We start from the raw sequence: 16,741 nt of genomic DNA on the forward strand, positions 1-16,741 counted from the left end.
ACAAGACAGGAAGGGGCAAATTCAAGCCTCCATTTGACCAAAGGCCTTGGACAGTAAAGACAGTCGTAGGGTCAATGCTATTGGTGACTCACAACGTGCCCTGGTCCAAAAAATGTCAAGGACACCCATTATCTGAGGAAGTTGTAGCATGATACTGTTCAATAATATAGCTACGGAGGACACCAGCACGTGGGTGAGAAATCTTGTGAATCTGCTCCAAAACATGTTCGTAAAACTATCATGCCGGATAATCAGGGTAGCCTGACGTGACGGAAAAGCGGGCCGGATGCGGATGCGTTGGATGAGCATTACCCATACCCTACATGCATGACCCAGGCGTGGCGATCAGATGATGGGCCCGTTTGCTTGATCATTATAAATTGTATCATATTTTGCTTGATCCTTTCTTTCCCGCTGCACGCTCAGGTACAGATATCCACACGAAATGCCCTTCGGGCACACAGATACAACGACACGGAAGGCAAGATCAGTATCTTGCTATCCCAGTGGACATAAAAAATGCACCCTTTTTTGGACATTTCAACGCTATGCAGTGCAAAGAGGTCACAATGGGCAGACATTTTCATATCATATGGAATTAATATCATGTTCAATTTGACATGTCCCAGCAGAGAAAATGACGTCAACTATCATGTTTGAAGTAGTCAACTGACACCTGATTTCATACATGTACAGTGTTATCTGTAAGTTTGAAACATGTCTTTTAAAAGCAAAAAAACAAAATGCAAATAAAGATGTTTAAAAAAAAATCAGGGTAGTCTAATAACTGGAGACTCCGTAACACACTAGATCAGACAATCATTGTTGCTCTTTGCGGTCTAGCTGCATGCAGTCCAGTAATCTGCAGCCCCCAGTAACAATCTATGGAGAAATTCAGGACGGAGTCTGTTGGCGAGCTTCTGACTATTAATTGTGACGTTTGCACTATTGAATATTAATTTATAAGTTTCGAAGGAATGTTAGGTATTTGGTTGCCTCCAAACTAAAACCGCAGTGTGGTGACTGCTGCACACTTGGCGGGCGTGGTCTGGCCCTAGGTGCGTCACCGATGTTAAATATAAAGAAGCAGAGCATTCCAATTTAAAAAACTCTAATCTCAGAGTTCATGGCATGCGGGAGACTGAAACAGAGTCAAAATTAGTCTCCATTCCGATATTATTACGGATTCTAAATGGTTATATATTAAAATCCAACGTGCAATTTTGCACCAAAACCAAAGAATGATAAAAGGAACACGCGCGAATCTCATGCACAGCTTGGTATAAATCTATTGATTCATTTTTGCTCTAACTGGCATCTGGAAATATTTGTATGCGCCAGAAAGTGCCATACACTTCCACCACCCGAATTTGCGGCTCAAAATCTGACAAAAAGCTACCGAGGCGTTTTGAGCAAAATGTCCTGTGGGCTGGTCAAACGTGGACATATTAGCGATCGATTAACGCTTTGCCTGTATAATGAAGGTTGAGAATCATCTGTGTTATTGCATGCATTCGCGCATAAAAATGCAGGCACCGAACACGTTCAATTATGTACCTCTGCTGCACGAGCCCTGAACTTAAAGTTTGAACCCCTCAAAAGGCGGATGAGAACCGGTTTGCTGCAGACATTGCTGCTGCCCGCCTCCTCCGGTAACGAGCACACAGGAACTCTAGCCCATAACAACTATTCAGCAGGGGGTAAAAGCCACCGCGCCTGCGCGCTGAGCCTTGTCGTCGCCTCGTGACCTGCCATAACACAAATAATAAAAGCCTCCCCGAATTCTGAAAGAATAATGGATGTTGCTCTGCAGCCTCCGCCGACGCTCCAAAGTTCCGCGTACTGGAACCCTCCGGGCGTTCCGTCCTGCGTGACGTCATAGTCCGCGCCACCTCCCCGCACGAACATGGTGCCCAGCACTTTGTAGAAACGGGGCAAGGCAAAAGTGCTTTCTTCCCCCCCTCTCCTCCGCCTAACTTTAAAGAGACTGGATTTTGCAAGAACCCAAAACAATATTAAAACAACCCCATTAAAAAATGCAGGACACACGGCCGAATATAATTGAAGCTCTCTGAATATGGAGGCACAGAGAGGATCTGCAAGAAGATTGGTGTGTAGATCTTTTATGTCTTACGTTTTAAGGAGCTGGGGTTTTGGTTCCGGAGTGGGCGCTCTTTGTTGATTGCTCGTGGTGTGGGAGGGGAAGCATGCTTTAGAAGGGGTTGCAATGGAAATGTAGTGTGTGTGGACGAGTGCATATGGCATCTGCAGCCTGCACTGTGTCCCAATGAGACCCTTTTCTTATGTACAACGTGCTGTTGTGTATTTAGTAGGGCAAACTAGTGTATTCCGGGGGCAGGTTGTGATGTTTGTGGATTAATGGGCGACAGACTGGCTGCATGCAGGTTGTTTATTTACATTGTGTGGAGCACGTTTGCCTGTTTTGCTAGCTGAACCTTGCGGTGTGTTGCGAAGCACGCTGCTGTTTTCTTTCTGCATAGCCTGGGAACCGGTTGAAAAATACCTATGTGCGTTGTGTGGGGTCTTTTGCGTGTTGTTTTGTGCGTTTTTGGTAAGGCGCTGCAATGTATTTTGTGCCTTGTGATGCGGGCGGTGCAGTGTGTTTTGTGCCATGTGAGGCGGGCGGCTGCAGCGTATTTTTGTGCATTGTGTTGTCGGGGTACCCTCGTCCCTCCGGCTGCGCACACCGGGCTGCCCGGGTCCTTGCTGGGACTCCTGCTGGCAGCTGGGCGTGTTGCTGGGGACCTGTTTGTGTGAGTGCGAACGTGCAGCCTGGGCAGTCTGCCTCTGTGCCTGCAGAGCAGCTGGGGGTGGGGCCGAGGAGGGACTCCAAGAGCCACTTGAAAGCTCTTTGCTGGGAGGAGGGGGCGGTGTGAGCTGGGGCCTCACTAGCTCTCTACCTCGGCTGCCACTGTCAAAACACGATCGCTGCCTTCTCCTTCTCCAAGTCACCAGCCATGGACCGAGCATGGCAGCGAATGCACAAGTTTCATTGTAAACAGAGCCTTGGCGACACGAACATGCCAGGAGCAAATACACAAGTTTCTCATTGTAAACAGAGCATTGGCAACAGGAATATGCCAGGAAAAAGCAGTACTTATCTACGAAATAGGCATTTCCACCGTGAATGCAGAAAAAATAAAAGGCATTGCATTATGTTGGCAAGCTGTTTCCAGCGATGGTTACAAAACATCAAGAGAAACATAAAATACGTGCAACCCTGGATTTACACAAAATAAGGTAGCAGTGTGCAGGTATCGACGTCTGGTTGCTCAGCCTTTATCCCGCCGAGGTAGATAACAATTTCAAGTGAGCTGGGTAGCGTCGCAGATGTGACAGCGCCACGAAGCTGCAAGACAAAGTCAAAGGAGTACTTGGGGTTAGAGGCTATCGTTAATCCGGGAGCTGGGCCTTATTTACTTCCACCACCAAACGTTCTTCATTAACTCTTTCTGGTGTTGTACCACTTGCCTCTTAGACCATTTCGGCACACAAAATACTCAATAAAAAAAATGACATACAATACACAAGCTGTTGACGTGTTTAACAGTGTCGGTCACTTGGAAAATCAGTTTAGTACATTTAGGTATTTTGGGTGGTTTAGTGATCACAGTCTACCTGGCACGTGCATAACTTGAGGCACCGTGTGATAATTCTTGCCTATTTTGTTAATCGTCACAGTCGTGGGGGTGCTTGCGAATGCCGCCCGGGCGGTAGTCGTTCTCCATTGCTATTTGAGTGGGTAGCTGGACGCTCAGAATGTGCCCATGCAAAATATGAGGTGGTTGTACAAGTCTAAAAATAATTATACAAACTATGCAGCCACCCAAGTATGCATTTACATTATTTTCATCACAACTTTAGAAAATGGATACAGGTTGCAGCCATCCATGTATAAATATACATGTTTTCAGCACAGCTCCCAACCGACCGCGTTAACATAGCACAGTAGTCACATTCTTCCCCAGTATTTTGAATTATTTACCTTTTGTCAGTTTTAAAAATCTCGTATGCACAAATCACTTGGTATGAAGACGGCTGTGACGGTTTCTCTTCAATAATAATTTGCACGATAAAACGCTTTTCTTAATTAAAAAAACAAGGGGAAATGCCCGTGTGCAGAGGATTGATGTTAGAAATGTTAACTAAATTACCGTAATGTGCCCCACACCAAAGCCTGTCCCTTCTGTTGTGTGCAGCGTGCTGTGGACCGTACGAGGTACGATGAGAACGAGGACCTCTCGGACGTGGAAGAGATAACCAGCATCAGGAGCTTCAGCCTAGAAGAAAAGATAAACAGCGGTTCCTACAATGCGGACTTCGTGCACGTCATGGAAGGAGCAGGTAAGGCTTCTCGGTACTTTACTTTCACTGTGGTTGCTGACTGAAAGAAAACACGTGCGTACATTAGGGTTTAAACATTCCCGCGGGCTCGGAAAGGTGACTGCGTAAGACGGAACGTCACTTTCTTTCTGAGGAAAGTTGCTCGTACTGAGTTGCGGAGGCTTCCTGTTTCCCTATCAGGCATATAGTGACGTTGGCAGACGGATGACGTACGTACGGATGACGTATGATTGGGGAGGGGGCTGATGGTTGGAAGGCCGTGCAGGGTTCTTTTCCCCAGACGACACGTGATTTGTGGATGTGAACGTTTTAGACATGGATTAAGCTCAAGGCCTCCTTAGCGACCGTGTTTCTTTCATTTTTTTTTTTTACTTTCGTTAAAAGAACGGCACGACTGGAGTGGGGGGCGCCTGTGCGGTATGTGAATGGGGCCTTATGTCGTAGGTTTGTTGTTATACGTAAATGAAAGGACACTTATTCAAGTCCACATTTATGAACGTACCGGTCTACCAACTCTCTCCAATAGGAGCTGGCGCTGTATAAAACCGTGATACATCATACCCGTGTTTTTCTTTCGTCATTAGGGACTGGCCGTTAGCTTGTTTTAAAAAGGCATGACCGGTATTTTAATGTTCTGCTGGTACAAAAATTAGAAAAATCACCTAAAGGCGGTATGTTTCTCCTTACCAGTAACATACTTTATACAGTAAAGGTTAGAAGAAAACACTTTCAAATGTGTTCCACAGATACGCTAATGTGAATAGGGCACGTGAAGAATGCATGAAGACGACTTCATATATAGTTTGTTAATAATTAAACAAATTAAGAGCTTTTTAAACGAGCAGGACACATAACCATCAGGATTTCTGTTGATATTAAATCCAGCACTGAGCCCCGTATTGATTCGAAGTTGTCATAGAATTATAAAGTGCAGTAGGAAGTCTATCGCTCCAATACTGCTCTAAAGCTGACAATACCATAAGGAGATCGGGCCGGGTCTTACTTTTTCCGTAAGGCCACTAACGTGGCTTTGCCAACTTCAGGCAGTTCAATATCACTATTCTTCTTCTCAATCTTTATTTCGACTGTTTAGTCATAAAAGTACAAACAATTTGATAATAAAAAGACAATAAAGTTGTTAAAATATAACACACCATAGGACAATAAACAATGAATAAAAATTGGTACAAAAATACATATGCCAATTAATACAACAACCAGAAATTTCCAGCGCCCAAAGAACATGCCACTTGCAGAGTACCTCTTTACAATCTATACTTTTAGGAACCCTTCTGAACGCGACTATGACACTGAACTGGAGGAATAGAATTTCAGGCAAAATTAACACAAATCCTTCTTTTCCTCCACATAGCTGCGAGAAATGATGACACAGCAAAGACTATTACAGTAGTTAAGTCAGTTTTTAGAACTCGATAAGCATGCATACAGTTCTTGAACCCCAAGTTCTTGTAAATAGTAACAATCCAACACTTCCTACTCTTTTTGTAAGCGGGACAAAAAAATAGTATATGGAGCTCAGTTTCCTGATCAGCATCGCAGCCAGGACAATTTTTTGGAGAAGACGGCAACCATTTGCTCGTAAAGGCTCTTATAGGTAGGGTGCCGTATCCCCACTGCAAATACAATTTCCTAGCTGAATGGGGTCTTATATCACTTAAAGCATCCTCAAAATGGTAAGAATCTTTGCACAATAAAAAAGATTGTGTTAATATAGAAGAATGAGATTTCTGAGTAGAATCAATAAGTTTAGAATCATAGTAAGAATTAGCCAGGTGCTTTCGGGAGATAGTAAAACAAGCTGTAGCCGGCTCAGACCAGAGCTGTGAGAGGCCTATTGTCCCCAGTTCCTCCCTCACATACCTCAGCCATGGGTGTTTCCCTACATTGGGTAATCCCAGGACTTCCATGAGTTCATTTCTATAGTCCTGGAGCTCTGGAGTGATCCAAATCCTCCGCCAAAATGTTAGAGGTTTGAGGCCCAATTCTTTATCTATAGATCTAAGACCCATATCGAGTCTCAATGGCAATAAAGGTGTGCTAGGGGGAAGGGCCAACAGTTGCCTTAAAAATTTGCTTTCTGTAACTGAAATCTCACGGCGGCAATTAAAGCCCCAAAGTTCTCCTCCATACACTACTCCACCCCTTGCCTGTAATTTGCATATTTCGAGGGGGGGACCAATCGGTTTGTCACGTGATTTGTTTAGGAGTTTTAAAATCCCCCCTGCTGCTTGGACTAATCTCAATTGGGCCTTAATTTGATGTGGGACCCATGTCATTGCTTCATTTAGGGTGAGCCGTAGGTACTCAAAGGTCTGGACCCTTTCCAGGCTAGTTCCCCCAATGCTCGGATTAGAACGTGACTTGGATGGTGGGTTAAAAATCATGTATTTGGTTTTAAGAGTGTTTATTTCTAAACCCCGCTCAAGACAAAATGTCTCAAAGCCATCCAACACTCGCTGAATACCCATCGGGGACTTCGAGAGTAACAGGGTGTCATCTGCGAACATAATCGCAGGGACCCGATGTCCAGCTAGCTTGGGGGCATCACTGTTTGTTTTTTTTTTTTTTTTTTTTTTTTTTTTTTTTTTTTGGAAAACCTTTATTTAACAGTATGTGCAGACAAATACGGGCCTACAACCCTCAGGCCGGCCTCGACAAAAAAGGGCACATCAGCAAGCAATTATACGATTCAGCAGCATATCAGTACAAGCACGAATAGACCAGATTACGTTATACACAATTGTGCCGCCGAGCGCCAGGATGATGAGGTTTAAGTTTTATAAAGTTTTGAAATAAGTCCATAGCAACAGGTCTGAAAGGATCCGAATCAGAGCAATACAGTTAGGACTATAGTGGGCAACGATCATCAGAAGAGTCAGCAAGCATTATCCGTAAGGTAATCAATCGCACTCAATAAAATCAGGATAGAAAAGAAGCATATCACATGACGATCCCCAAGCACTACCCACAAGTTCCCAATCCTCCCCTCGACCCAAGAAATAAGAAAGGAAAGAACAAACGAGAAAGGTAAGGAGTAGAAAGGGAGGAGAAAAAGAGAGAAAAGAAAGAAAGAAAAAGGAGGCCCATAGAAAAAAAAAAAACCAACAAGGAAATATACCCCCCACCCTACACGCATGCAGAGGCTACGGCCTACCCCCCCTAGCAGTGTGTCTGTCGCCCCAAAAGAATACCCGAAATGTAGGAGAAGAGAAAGAGAAGAAAAAGAAAAAGAATGTCACGGTTGATCGGAGGAGGGCCAAGGATCTATTCAATACAAGCAAAATCGTTACCCGCGGTCACCCAACCCCAGGCCCCGACCTAACACCCTGCTACATGTACCTCCAACAGTCACAAGTCCCAGTCCCAGCCATATACGTATCAATGTGCAACAAGAGAAACCCCCTTCCTCAGCCTTGGCCCCTTCGAATCTGCAGTCCAACAGAGTCCAATTGCAGTACAGCCAACCTGGACGGGATGGGCCACCATGGAGTCCGTTGCAGCAATCGAGGGGTAAGAGACAAGTCAAACTGGAGCGAAGCTCGATAGTAAAGGACCACAGAATGCGCCGCTGCTATGCGGTGGCTAGCACAACAGGGAGCAGGACGATGCATAAATCCCAGAGTAGCGGCCGGCCGATGTACAGGAAGCAAGTCCAGGAGGACGCTCAGAGACGTGGCACCAATGGACAAAGGAGATGGGCAAAACGGCGGCTGAGGCACAAGCTCCGGCCATACCAAGGGAGCAGGATTGTCAGACTCCTCCAGGGCAGAGCCGAGGAGTACCGCAGCGGGCACTGGGACACGTCCCCCCGTCACTGCCACATACCTCAACTCGGGTGATCCACCGACAGTCGACTGAAGATGTGGCTTAACATGCCGCACTGGAGAATCATCACGGCCAGCTGAAAAAGTCCGATCAAACCGGTCCTCCAAACCAGTGGCAGAGTCGCGGAAGGCCAACCACAGGTCCTCCAGTGCCGCCAGGATGTCGCGAAGCCCCAGCGGTGGATCAAGGATGGAGGGTGCTGTTGCGTCCGCCATCTTAGGCACGCAACCATCGAGCGCCCCGGGAAGCAAGCCCCCTTCACCAACCATCAATATCTGGAAGGTGATAAGCTCTCTGCGGGGCCCCGGTGGTGCAGGAAACGTGGAGGCAGCCGGTCGTGGAAGGCTTCAAGGACAGGGGAATCTGTGGTGCAGGGAAACCCACCGGCGAGACCAGGGCTTCCGATGCAGAAGATGGCGTCCGCTGCTGTAGGCTGCAACAAAGAAGCGATCCCGGCCCTCTCCCAGCTGGGCCGGGATACAGTATACGGGAGCTGGATACAATGTTGCGAGCGGGGCGCGCTGGGCAGCCGAGCATGAAAAAGGCTGCTATGAGAATCCCAGCGCCGCGCTCCAGGTCCGGTGTACCGGCTCCTCCCTCTCCACAGCGGCCGCTGCTATCGTTGTCGCCGCCGGCCGTCCCCACTAAACAATGGCCCGGCCGCGACCGCCTGGAAGGCCGGAATGGAGACCGGGGCCCAACTCCGCCGGGGCAGCTCCGTTTTCGACCGGAGTCAAAGTATCGTGGTCAGGGACGTGGCGCAGGTAAGCGTAGGGCTCGGAGGCCCAGGATTCTTGCCAGGATATCGACGAAGGGCGAAAGGGTCGGCGGAGCCGAAGAGCTAGGCGGCCATCTCGGCTGCAGGCTAGGCTCCTCCCGGGGGCATCACTGTTAATAACCTCATTCAGATGTGAAAATACTCCGTTGACATAGAGGCAGAACAGGGTGGGAGCCAAAACGCACCCCTGTCTGACTCCCTTGTCAACGGAAAATCTAGATGTTAATACCCCGTTCTTCTCACACCTGACTTGAGCAAAATTTTCCTTGTGCAATCGAATTATCATATTCAATAAGGGAGCAGGGATGCCCAAATGTAAAAGAACAGACCATAATTTTGGTCTAGGAACCAGATCGAACGCCGCACGTAGGTCCACAAATACAGTGTATAGCGAGCCACCCTCCACTTTAACAGTTTTCCAGAATAGCATGGTGAGGCGGAAGATTTGGTCCGTGGTAGACACATTCTTCCTAAACCCTGCCTAGTAGGGGCTCAGAATAGAGGACTCTTCTATCCAGTCCCTAAGGCGATCTAAAATCAGCCGTGCAAAAAGTTTTTGGGGTACATCAATAAGGCTGATGGGCCTGTAGTTGGCGGGGAGTAGAGGTGAGCCCTTCTTGAAGATTGGGACTATCTCGGCACCCAGCTAAGTGCTAGGAATTGCCATGCCCTTCTGGACTGCGTTAAATAGAGCTGTTGGGTAAGGAACCCAAACCTTGGGGTCATGTTTGAAAAGGTCCCCGGGAAGTTTATCCAGCCCTGGTGCTTTGTCGGCTGGAAGTTTAGATAATATATCAAGGATTTCTTGTTCCCTAAACTCATCGCCATATTGATCGGTGGTGAATTTAATCAATGCTTCCCCCTGCTCCTTGTCATCGGTAGAGTGATCACTACCATATAGGGAGGAAAAATAGTCTTCCCAGATGTTGACGATATGCCAAAACTTCCGGGAATCTTTTGTTTTTAATGCAGCGGTTAAATTGTCCCAATTGTCGCTATCCCACTCCATCTTAGCATGATAGATTAGTTGCTTATATTCTAATCGTTTTTGGCTAATTAGCGCCTTGTTGTTGTTAGACTTAACAGCCTTGAGAAGTTCTGCTTTTGACTGCCTACAAGCGGAGTTGTACCAAGTAGGTCTGTTGCCACTCCTTCTCTCTTTAGGCGCAATAGGATTAAGAACGTTAGCCAAAATAACAATTAGTTCTTGATTTAAAACCTCAAATTTGTTATATGTGTCGGGAGTGGGGCGATGCAATGGTAGAGAACCTACAGCTTCCAGTACCAGGATTACGTGCTCATAAAGTCCTGCCAGTGACGCTGGTTCATTAACTAGTTTTTCCCACCTTACCCTACGTCTGTTGCTGGATAGGTGGTACCTAGCATCCAAGTCATCGTTCGTATTGCATGGGACTTCAGAATTTCCCAGGGATTGAAAATCTAGGATCAATGAATTGTGGTCACTATCTTCCCTAGTTACTATCCTAAAATCGATAACTTTGGCCCATGCGCAGCTCTCTACAAATATGTAATCCAAGCGTGACTCTTGACCAGGTTTGTTAAAAGTGCACTTAGGTGGGACATCTGATTTGGAGCGGCCGTTACATGCCCTAATAGAGTGCTTTAAAGTTAGGGCCGTTATTTGGACAGCCAAAGGCGTCCATGACCTAGGTGAAGGGCCCACTACTGGGGGAATTGACCAATACTCATCCTCCTCCAGAAAACCGCTATCCATCAAACCCGGTAGCGGCTCGAAATGACAGTTATAATCACCCCCTATTAAAAATGGAATACCCTGAGCAATCGTATTTAGAAAATTAGAGAGCTCTTCAATAGTACCAGACTCCGATGTAATGTTCACAGGTCTTGAATACACATTAATCAAAGCAAGCCTGGAATCGTTTGGCCACTCTAGAATCACACACTGTACATCCTCCGATGACGTGTCCAGGGCCGTGGCTCGACAGCCCAGGTGAGTACGCACCCAGATTGTTAAGCCCCCAGACGGTCTGCCCATGCCCCCCCACCTGGCCGGGACTGAAAATGAAGCAAAGCCGCTCCGATGATGTTCCTCCCTTGCCCAAGTTTCCTGAAAGAGGCATATATTATTCTTGTCTATAAACAAGCCCCACTCAGGACACATTATTTTATTACCAATTCCTGCTAAATTCCACAACAGAATTGTCAGTGGAGCAGGAGTGGGTGGGGTTTCCACAATTATTCCCACGCTACCCTCAATAGCCATTATATTCTCCACCCCACAGCCATCTTCTGCAGTCCCGCCCCGATCAGCGGGGAGGGTTGTGTCAAGAGAAACTCCTGGCTGAGTGCTCTTATCAATATCTGTTCCGCCTAATCCACCCCTGTTCGCACATATAACTGGCCGGTCAATCTGGGTAATTTTGTTAATGCTGGTAACACTAGCTCTCGAATGACTTGGTAGATTAAGGTTACTGGCTAGTCAGTCTACCTCGTTCAGACAACTGAACCTATTGTAATCCAGAAAGTGCGGAGTCCTATTAGAATAATATAAATTATTCCTGTTCCCTCTGGAAAGGCTTTTGTTACCCACCCTTGACCAACCCTCTTCCATTGCCTTATCCGAAAACCTAGCAGGTGGTGGATGAAAATAGGCCACTGGGAGAGTCCGAATTTGGGACTCATCCTCAAATGAGGTGCAGCTAAGAATGTGCGAGACAGTCCCTGGATCCCTGAAGTTGACGACAATGCAATCCCCACTAATATTTTTCTTAGTTGCTCCTAACCATGAGACCCTCCTTACCATCATAATTTCACCAAAGGTCTCTGAGGGAAGGGGTCTGTACTTATTTAGCCAGCTTATAACTTTATTTTTTAATGAGGCAAATGATTCTTCTCTTGTGTTAGTGGGTTCGGGAACTCCAGCTAGGACAACTACCAAAGGGGCGGCTTCCGGGGAAAGATTTACTGTGAGATCCTTCCTCACACTAATACCCTCTAGATTTTCTTGGTCAACATTTACAGTAGGCTTTTCCACCAACAGCCCATGACAAGGGGGGGAAAGGCATAAGTTAGTATTCTTTTTTTGAATAACCGGCGCTTGAGGAAGGGAATTTAGCAAAGCTGTAGTAATTGTTAGAGAATTAGGATTGGATGGACATGGAGCTTTTAAAGTATCCTCCCTCCTACTTCCAATAGTTTCCACGAGTTGAGGAAGACCTGTCCTGGGCTCAATAGCCCTTTCTATGTTTGCCAGGGTAAGATCTATTTGATCAAGTCTGGCAATTAAGGGATTCAAGAGAGATTTCAGGAGACTTTCAAGATCTTGAATAAGTGGGTCAGCCCTTACCTGAATGTCATCGCTCTTTGTCATAATGGGAGGGTGTGGTACGAAGGAACTCTGAACAGGAGGGGTAATAGCATCATTAACTACAAAAGAAGTAGCCTTGGCTTTTGACCGACCTTTGGGATTGATATGAGTTGCAGAAATAGATACCCTTGCCTTCTTACCGCCCCCGACCTGTGCCCCCCGCTTTCTTTTTGGGACCGCCCCCTCCCTATTACCTCGTTGTCGTAGGGCGGTATCCACTGGTCCCCTAACAGGGGTTACAGTAGATGGCGGGGAAAAATTGGAACCAATAGGAGGCAGTAAGGGATCAGTATTTTCACCAAGGCAGCTCCCAGGATCGGGTATCGAAAGTAATTCCTTAGGATCACTATTAGGGACAGAATTAAACAGGATGGTGGACCTATCAGGTGTTCTTGCATTAGCTATATAGCCAAGGGACGATCTCTTGGCATTCTCAATACCCTGCGAGAGACGGCGTTCCAATATGGTAATCTCGTTTGATATCAGGGAATTAGCTCTCACCAAAAAACAGTCCAAGGTACCCGCCATAGTTGCACTGGGCATGTGGGCTTTGCTTCTGCGCTGCGTTACAGTGGTCGCGTTATATACGTCCAGGAAGGGGGCAGAGTCGCGCTGGAAGAGGCTGCAGCTGTGGTCCGGTGGGCCGCAGTCCTTTGCGATCGGTTAGTCTCAAATACAACACCCAGGCTCCTGCGAGTGGCTCCCGTGAAGCAGGGGCCACGAGCTGTAAATAGAGTGTCCAAGAAGGGGCGGAGTCGCGCTGGAAGAGGCTGCAGCTGTGGTCCGGTGGGCTGCTGGTCCTCGCAGTCCTTTGCGATCGGTTAGTCCCAATTACAACACCCAGCCTCCTGCGAGTGGCCCCCGCAAAGCGGGGGCCACGAGCTGTAAATAGAGTGTCCAAGAAGGGGCGGAGTCGCGCTGGAAGAGGCTGCAGTTGTGGTCCGATGGGCTGCTGGTCCTCGCAGTCCTTTGCGATCGGTTAGTCCCAAAAACAACACCCAGGCTCCTGTGAGTGGCCCCCGCAAAGCGGGGGCCACGAGCTGTAAATAGAGTGTCCAAGAAGGGGCGGAATCGCGCTGGAAGAGGCTGCAGCTGTGGTCCGGTGGGCTGCTGGTCCTCGCAGTCCTTTGCGATCGGTTAGTCCCAAATACAACACCCAGGCTCCTGCGAGTGGCTTCCGTGAAGCGGGGGCCACGAGCTGTAAATAGAGTGTCCAAGAAGGGGCGGAGTCGCGCTGGAAGAGGCTGCAGCTGTGGTCCGGTGGGCTGCTGGTCCTCGCAGTCCTTTGCGATCGGTTAGTCCCAAATACAACACCCAGCCTCCTGCGAGTGGCCCCCGCAAAGCGGGGGCCACGAGCTGTAAATAGAGTGTCCAAGAAGGGGCGGAGTCGCGCTGGAAGAGGCTGCAGCTGTGGTCCGGTGGGCTGCTGGTCCTCGCAGTCCTTTACGATCGGTTAGTCCCAAATACAACACCCAGGCTCCTGCGAGTGGCACTATTCTATCAGACTTTCGTGTCCAATCATATGGGATCGTAGGCCCAACAGAAAAAAAGTGATATCACTGGGAAGGCGGTAGCCAAAAAGGGTTTGCGATTTTAGGATGTTCACCTTCTCTTGTGTCAGTGTGAGATTTATTATTTCGGATTTGTGGATGTTTATTTGAAACACCTCAAATTCCTTTAATTGGAATTGCAGACATATCAGAGAGGTGGCCGTGGATATTAAGGTGACCAAAACAACCTCAACAAATAAAGTAATCTTGTGTTCAGATTTTGCAAAAGGTGTGTGTAGCTGACATTTCTTGTGAACTTTGTCTGGACAATGGTCCACAGCAATCCCATAAAAGAAAGGTTAACACCTTTGGTAGAAACATTGTTAAACCAAAGCGCTTTGATGACTATGTTTGCGAATCTTAATCTTATGGTTTTTTTTTGAAAGAAGGAGGATGTGTAGTATTTTGGTTTACTTGCTATGTCATGTATTGGAATTGTCTGATTCTTGGGAATTAAGAATCAGAACAATTCAATGGTTCTGTGTATTTACTTCCATGTACTAGAATGTTGGGCATACTTCTGCTTGTTACTCGGCTTGCTTGGTTCACGCTGAGGGGTTGTCAGAATGAAGAAGATACCCACAACTTGTTTGTTGACAGCCTCATTACTTCAGTATGATGTAGTATTTTGAAACATACTGTGTTTGTATTACTCTTTAAAGGTCTAAGGGCCAGATGTACAACCCTATTTTACATGCTCAAACAGGTTTGCGACCCGTTTGCGAATGCAAAATCTAATAGGGTCATGTACAATCCCTATTTAGCGAGTAGCAATTTTTTTACGACTCGCTAAATAGGAATTGCGAGTCGCTATAAGGAAGGCACGTTCCAAAGGCTTCCCTTCCTAATAGCGAGTCAGAGGCCTATGTGAGAATGTTTTGCAACCGCAATTGCGATCACAAAACACTTGCAATTTACTACCCTCTTCAAGAGGGTGGTAAAGCACTCGCAAATGGGAAGGGGTCCCCAGGGGACCACTTCCACGTTGCGAATGCAGGGTAAAGTATTTTTAGGAGCAGGCAGTGGCAGCTGCCCTTACAAAATGAAACGAAAACCTTTCATTTTTTTTTTTTTAAATACAGCCCGTTTTCCTTCAAGGAAACGGGCTGCATTAAAAAAAAACTGCTTTATTTAAAAGCAGTCCCAGACATGGAGGTCTGCTGAGCCCAGCAGGCCACCATACCTGGGAGGGCAACCATTCCTAATGGGGTCGCAAATTGCGAGTGCCTCATTAATATGCATGAGGCATGCAATTTGCGACCCCATTAGGAATCGCCAACAGTGTCTCAGACACTGTTGCGCATGGCATTTAGCGACTCGCAAATTGCGACTTGCAATTGACCGCAATTTTCGAAGCGCTAAATGACATGCTCATAACATCTGGCCTTAAGTTCTGTATAGAATGTTATGTCTGAAACAGAATGTTAGCATTCAAAGAATCATTAGCTGGAGCTAGCCTGTAGACTGGTTGGTGGTGCTGGCTGGTCCCTTCGCACTTACAGAAAATAATCCTCCAAATTCAAAAGCATGTTGCTTTGACGTGTGTTTTGTGCTGCAGGACAGGTACATATCCTCTTTTTTAGCAATGAGCAGAGCAGTGAGCTGAGTCCGACAGACTGCGGACACCTCAAACTGAGCTATTGGTCTATTACCCAATCGACACAAAGACCCTGCTTCTAAATTTTGGCAGAGGTGCATAGCGACATGGACACGTGTAGGGCTTTTCAGTGGCAGTAGGGTTTCGCCAGCAATGACAGATCGTAGGGGACACAAGGTGCGTTCCAACCCTCAACGTTATAGAGACCGGTACTCTTGGGTATTGTGAGAAAGTGCCATCTTTCTTGTATGGTATGCCCCCACTTTTTGCTAAATTGCTGAATGTACTTTGATTAAGTGTACCCTGGACTCCTGCCAATCAGGTGCCCAGGGCCTATGTTCCTTCCTTAAAACACACCAACTCCAAATTGGCAAACCCTAGCCACATGTCAGCCCCTGGTAAATGGTACCCTAGGTACCCAGGGCCTTGTGGCCAGGGAAGGCCTCTCGGGGCTGCAGCACTCATTGTGCCACCCTTAGAGGCCCTGTACCCTTACACACACACACTGCCTTTGCAGGCTGAGTGTCTGGGTGCAGGACAAAACAAAGAGTCGACATGGCACACATCTCTGTGTGCCATGCCCATCACCTACACTGCCAAGGCATATATCAGTCACCCCTCTAGCTGGGTGCCTTACGCCTATGGTGTGGGCACAGGAGCAGGAGCCCTGTGCCCCTACGGTACCCGGGTCCATTCCTGGTCACTGTAAGTGCAGTGCTGCCATTTAAGAGTACATGGTGCTGAGAGCTCGTCAAACACGAGCTCCACAGCACCATAATGGCAACACTGAAGACTGGGAAGTTTGGTATCAAACTTCTCAGCACATTAAACCCACACTGATGCCAGTGTGGGATTTAATGTACTAAGCACCCCAGAGGGCATCTTAGAGATGCCCCCTTACAACTAACCTACAATCCACGTCTGCTCTGAGGCTGCCCAGGCTGCCACACAGCAGACACGTTGCTGGACCCCTGGGTGGGAGAGCCCCTGCTCTCCCGGGCCTGCAACAATGCACATCCTGGGTGAGGTGATAAATCTCCTCCCCCAGGATGAGCAAAGGGAAGCTTCAAAGGCATGCCGCCTCTTGGAGTTTCCCCAGGCCACTGCAACCCCCCACTCTGGCGGGAAGCTTGTCCGGAAACCCCATACAAGGAGAGGGAATGTGCCAGCCTGCCCACCCCACCCCTCAGGTGGGGGAGGCGAGGTGAAGCACATCTCCGGGCTCTCGCCATCTTGAAGATGGGGGGCCCTACCCT

The 16,741-nt window shown here is 47.6% G+C and overlaps 1 protein-coding gene across 6 annotated transcripts in view; it reads left to right on the forward strand.

Moving 5' to 3' along the window:
- The first annotated feature begins 1,727 nt into the window (after positions 1-1,727).
- KDM2B (lysine demethylase 2B) overlaps positions 1,728-16,741 on the forward strand; it is a 759,008-nt gene continuing 743,994 nt past the window's right edge. For all 6 annotated transcript variants that reach the window (XM_085636000.1, XM_085636002.1, XM_085636001.1 and 3 more), the window contains exons 1-2: positions 1,728-2,110; positions 4,221-4,365. In XM_085636000.1, the coding sequence (XP_085492126.1) occupies positions 2,078-2,110; positions 4,221-4,365 (178 nt within the window). In that variant the 5' untranslated portion in view covers positions 1,728-2,077. The remainder of the gene's footprint in view (positions 2,111-4,220; positions 4,366-16,741) is intronic.

This window comes from Triturus cristatus, chromosome 11 (assembly GCF_964204655.1).
Source record: "Triturus cristatus chromosome 11, aTriCri1.1, whole genome shotgun sequence".
Classification (NCBI taxonomy): domain Eukaryota; kingdom Metazoa; phylum Chordata; class Amphibia; order Caudata; family Salamandridae; genus Triturus; species Triturus cristatus.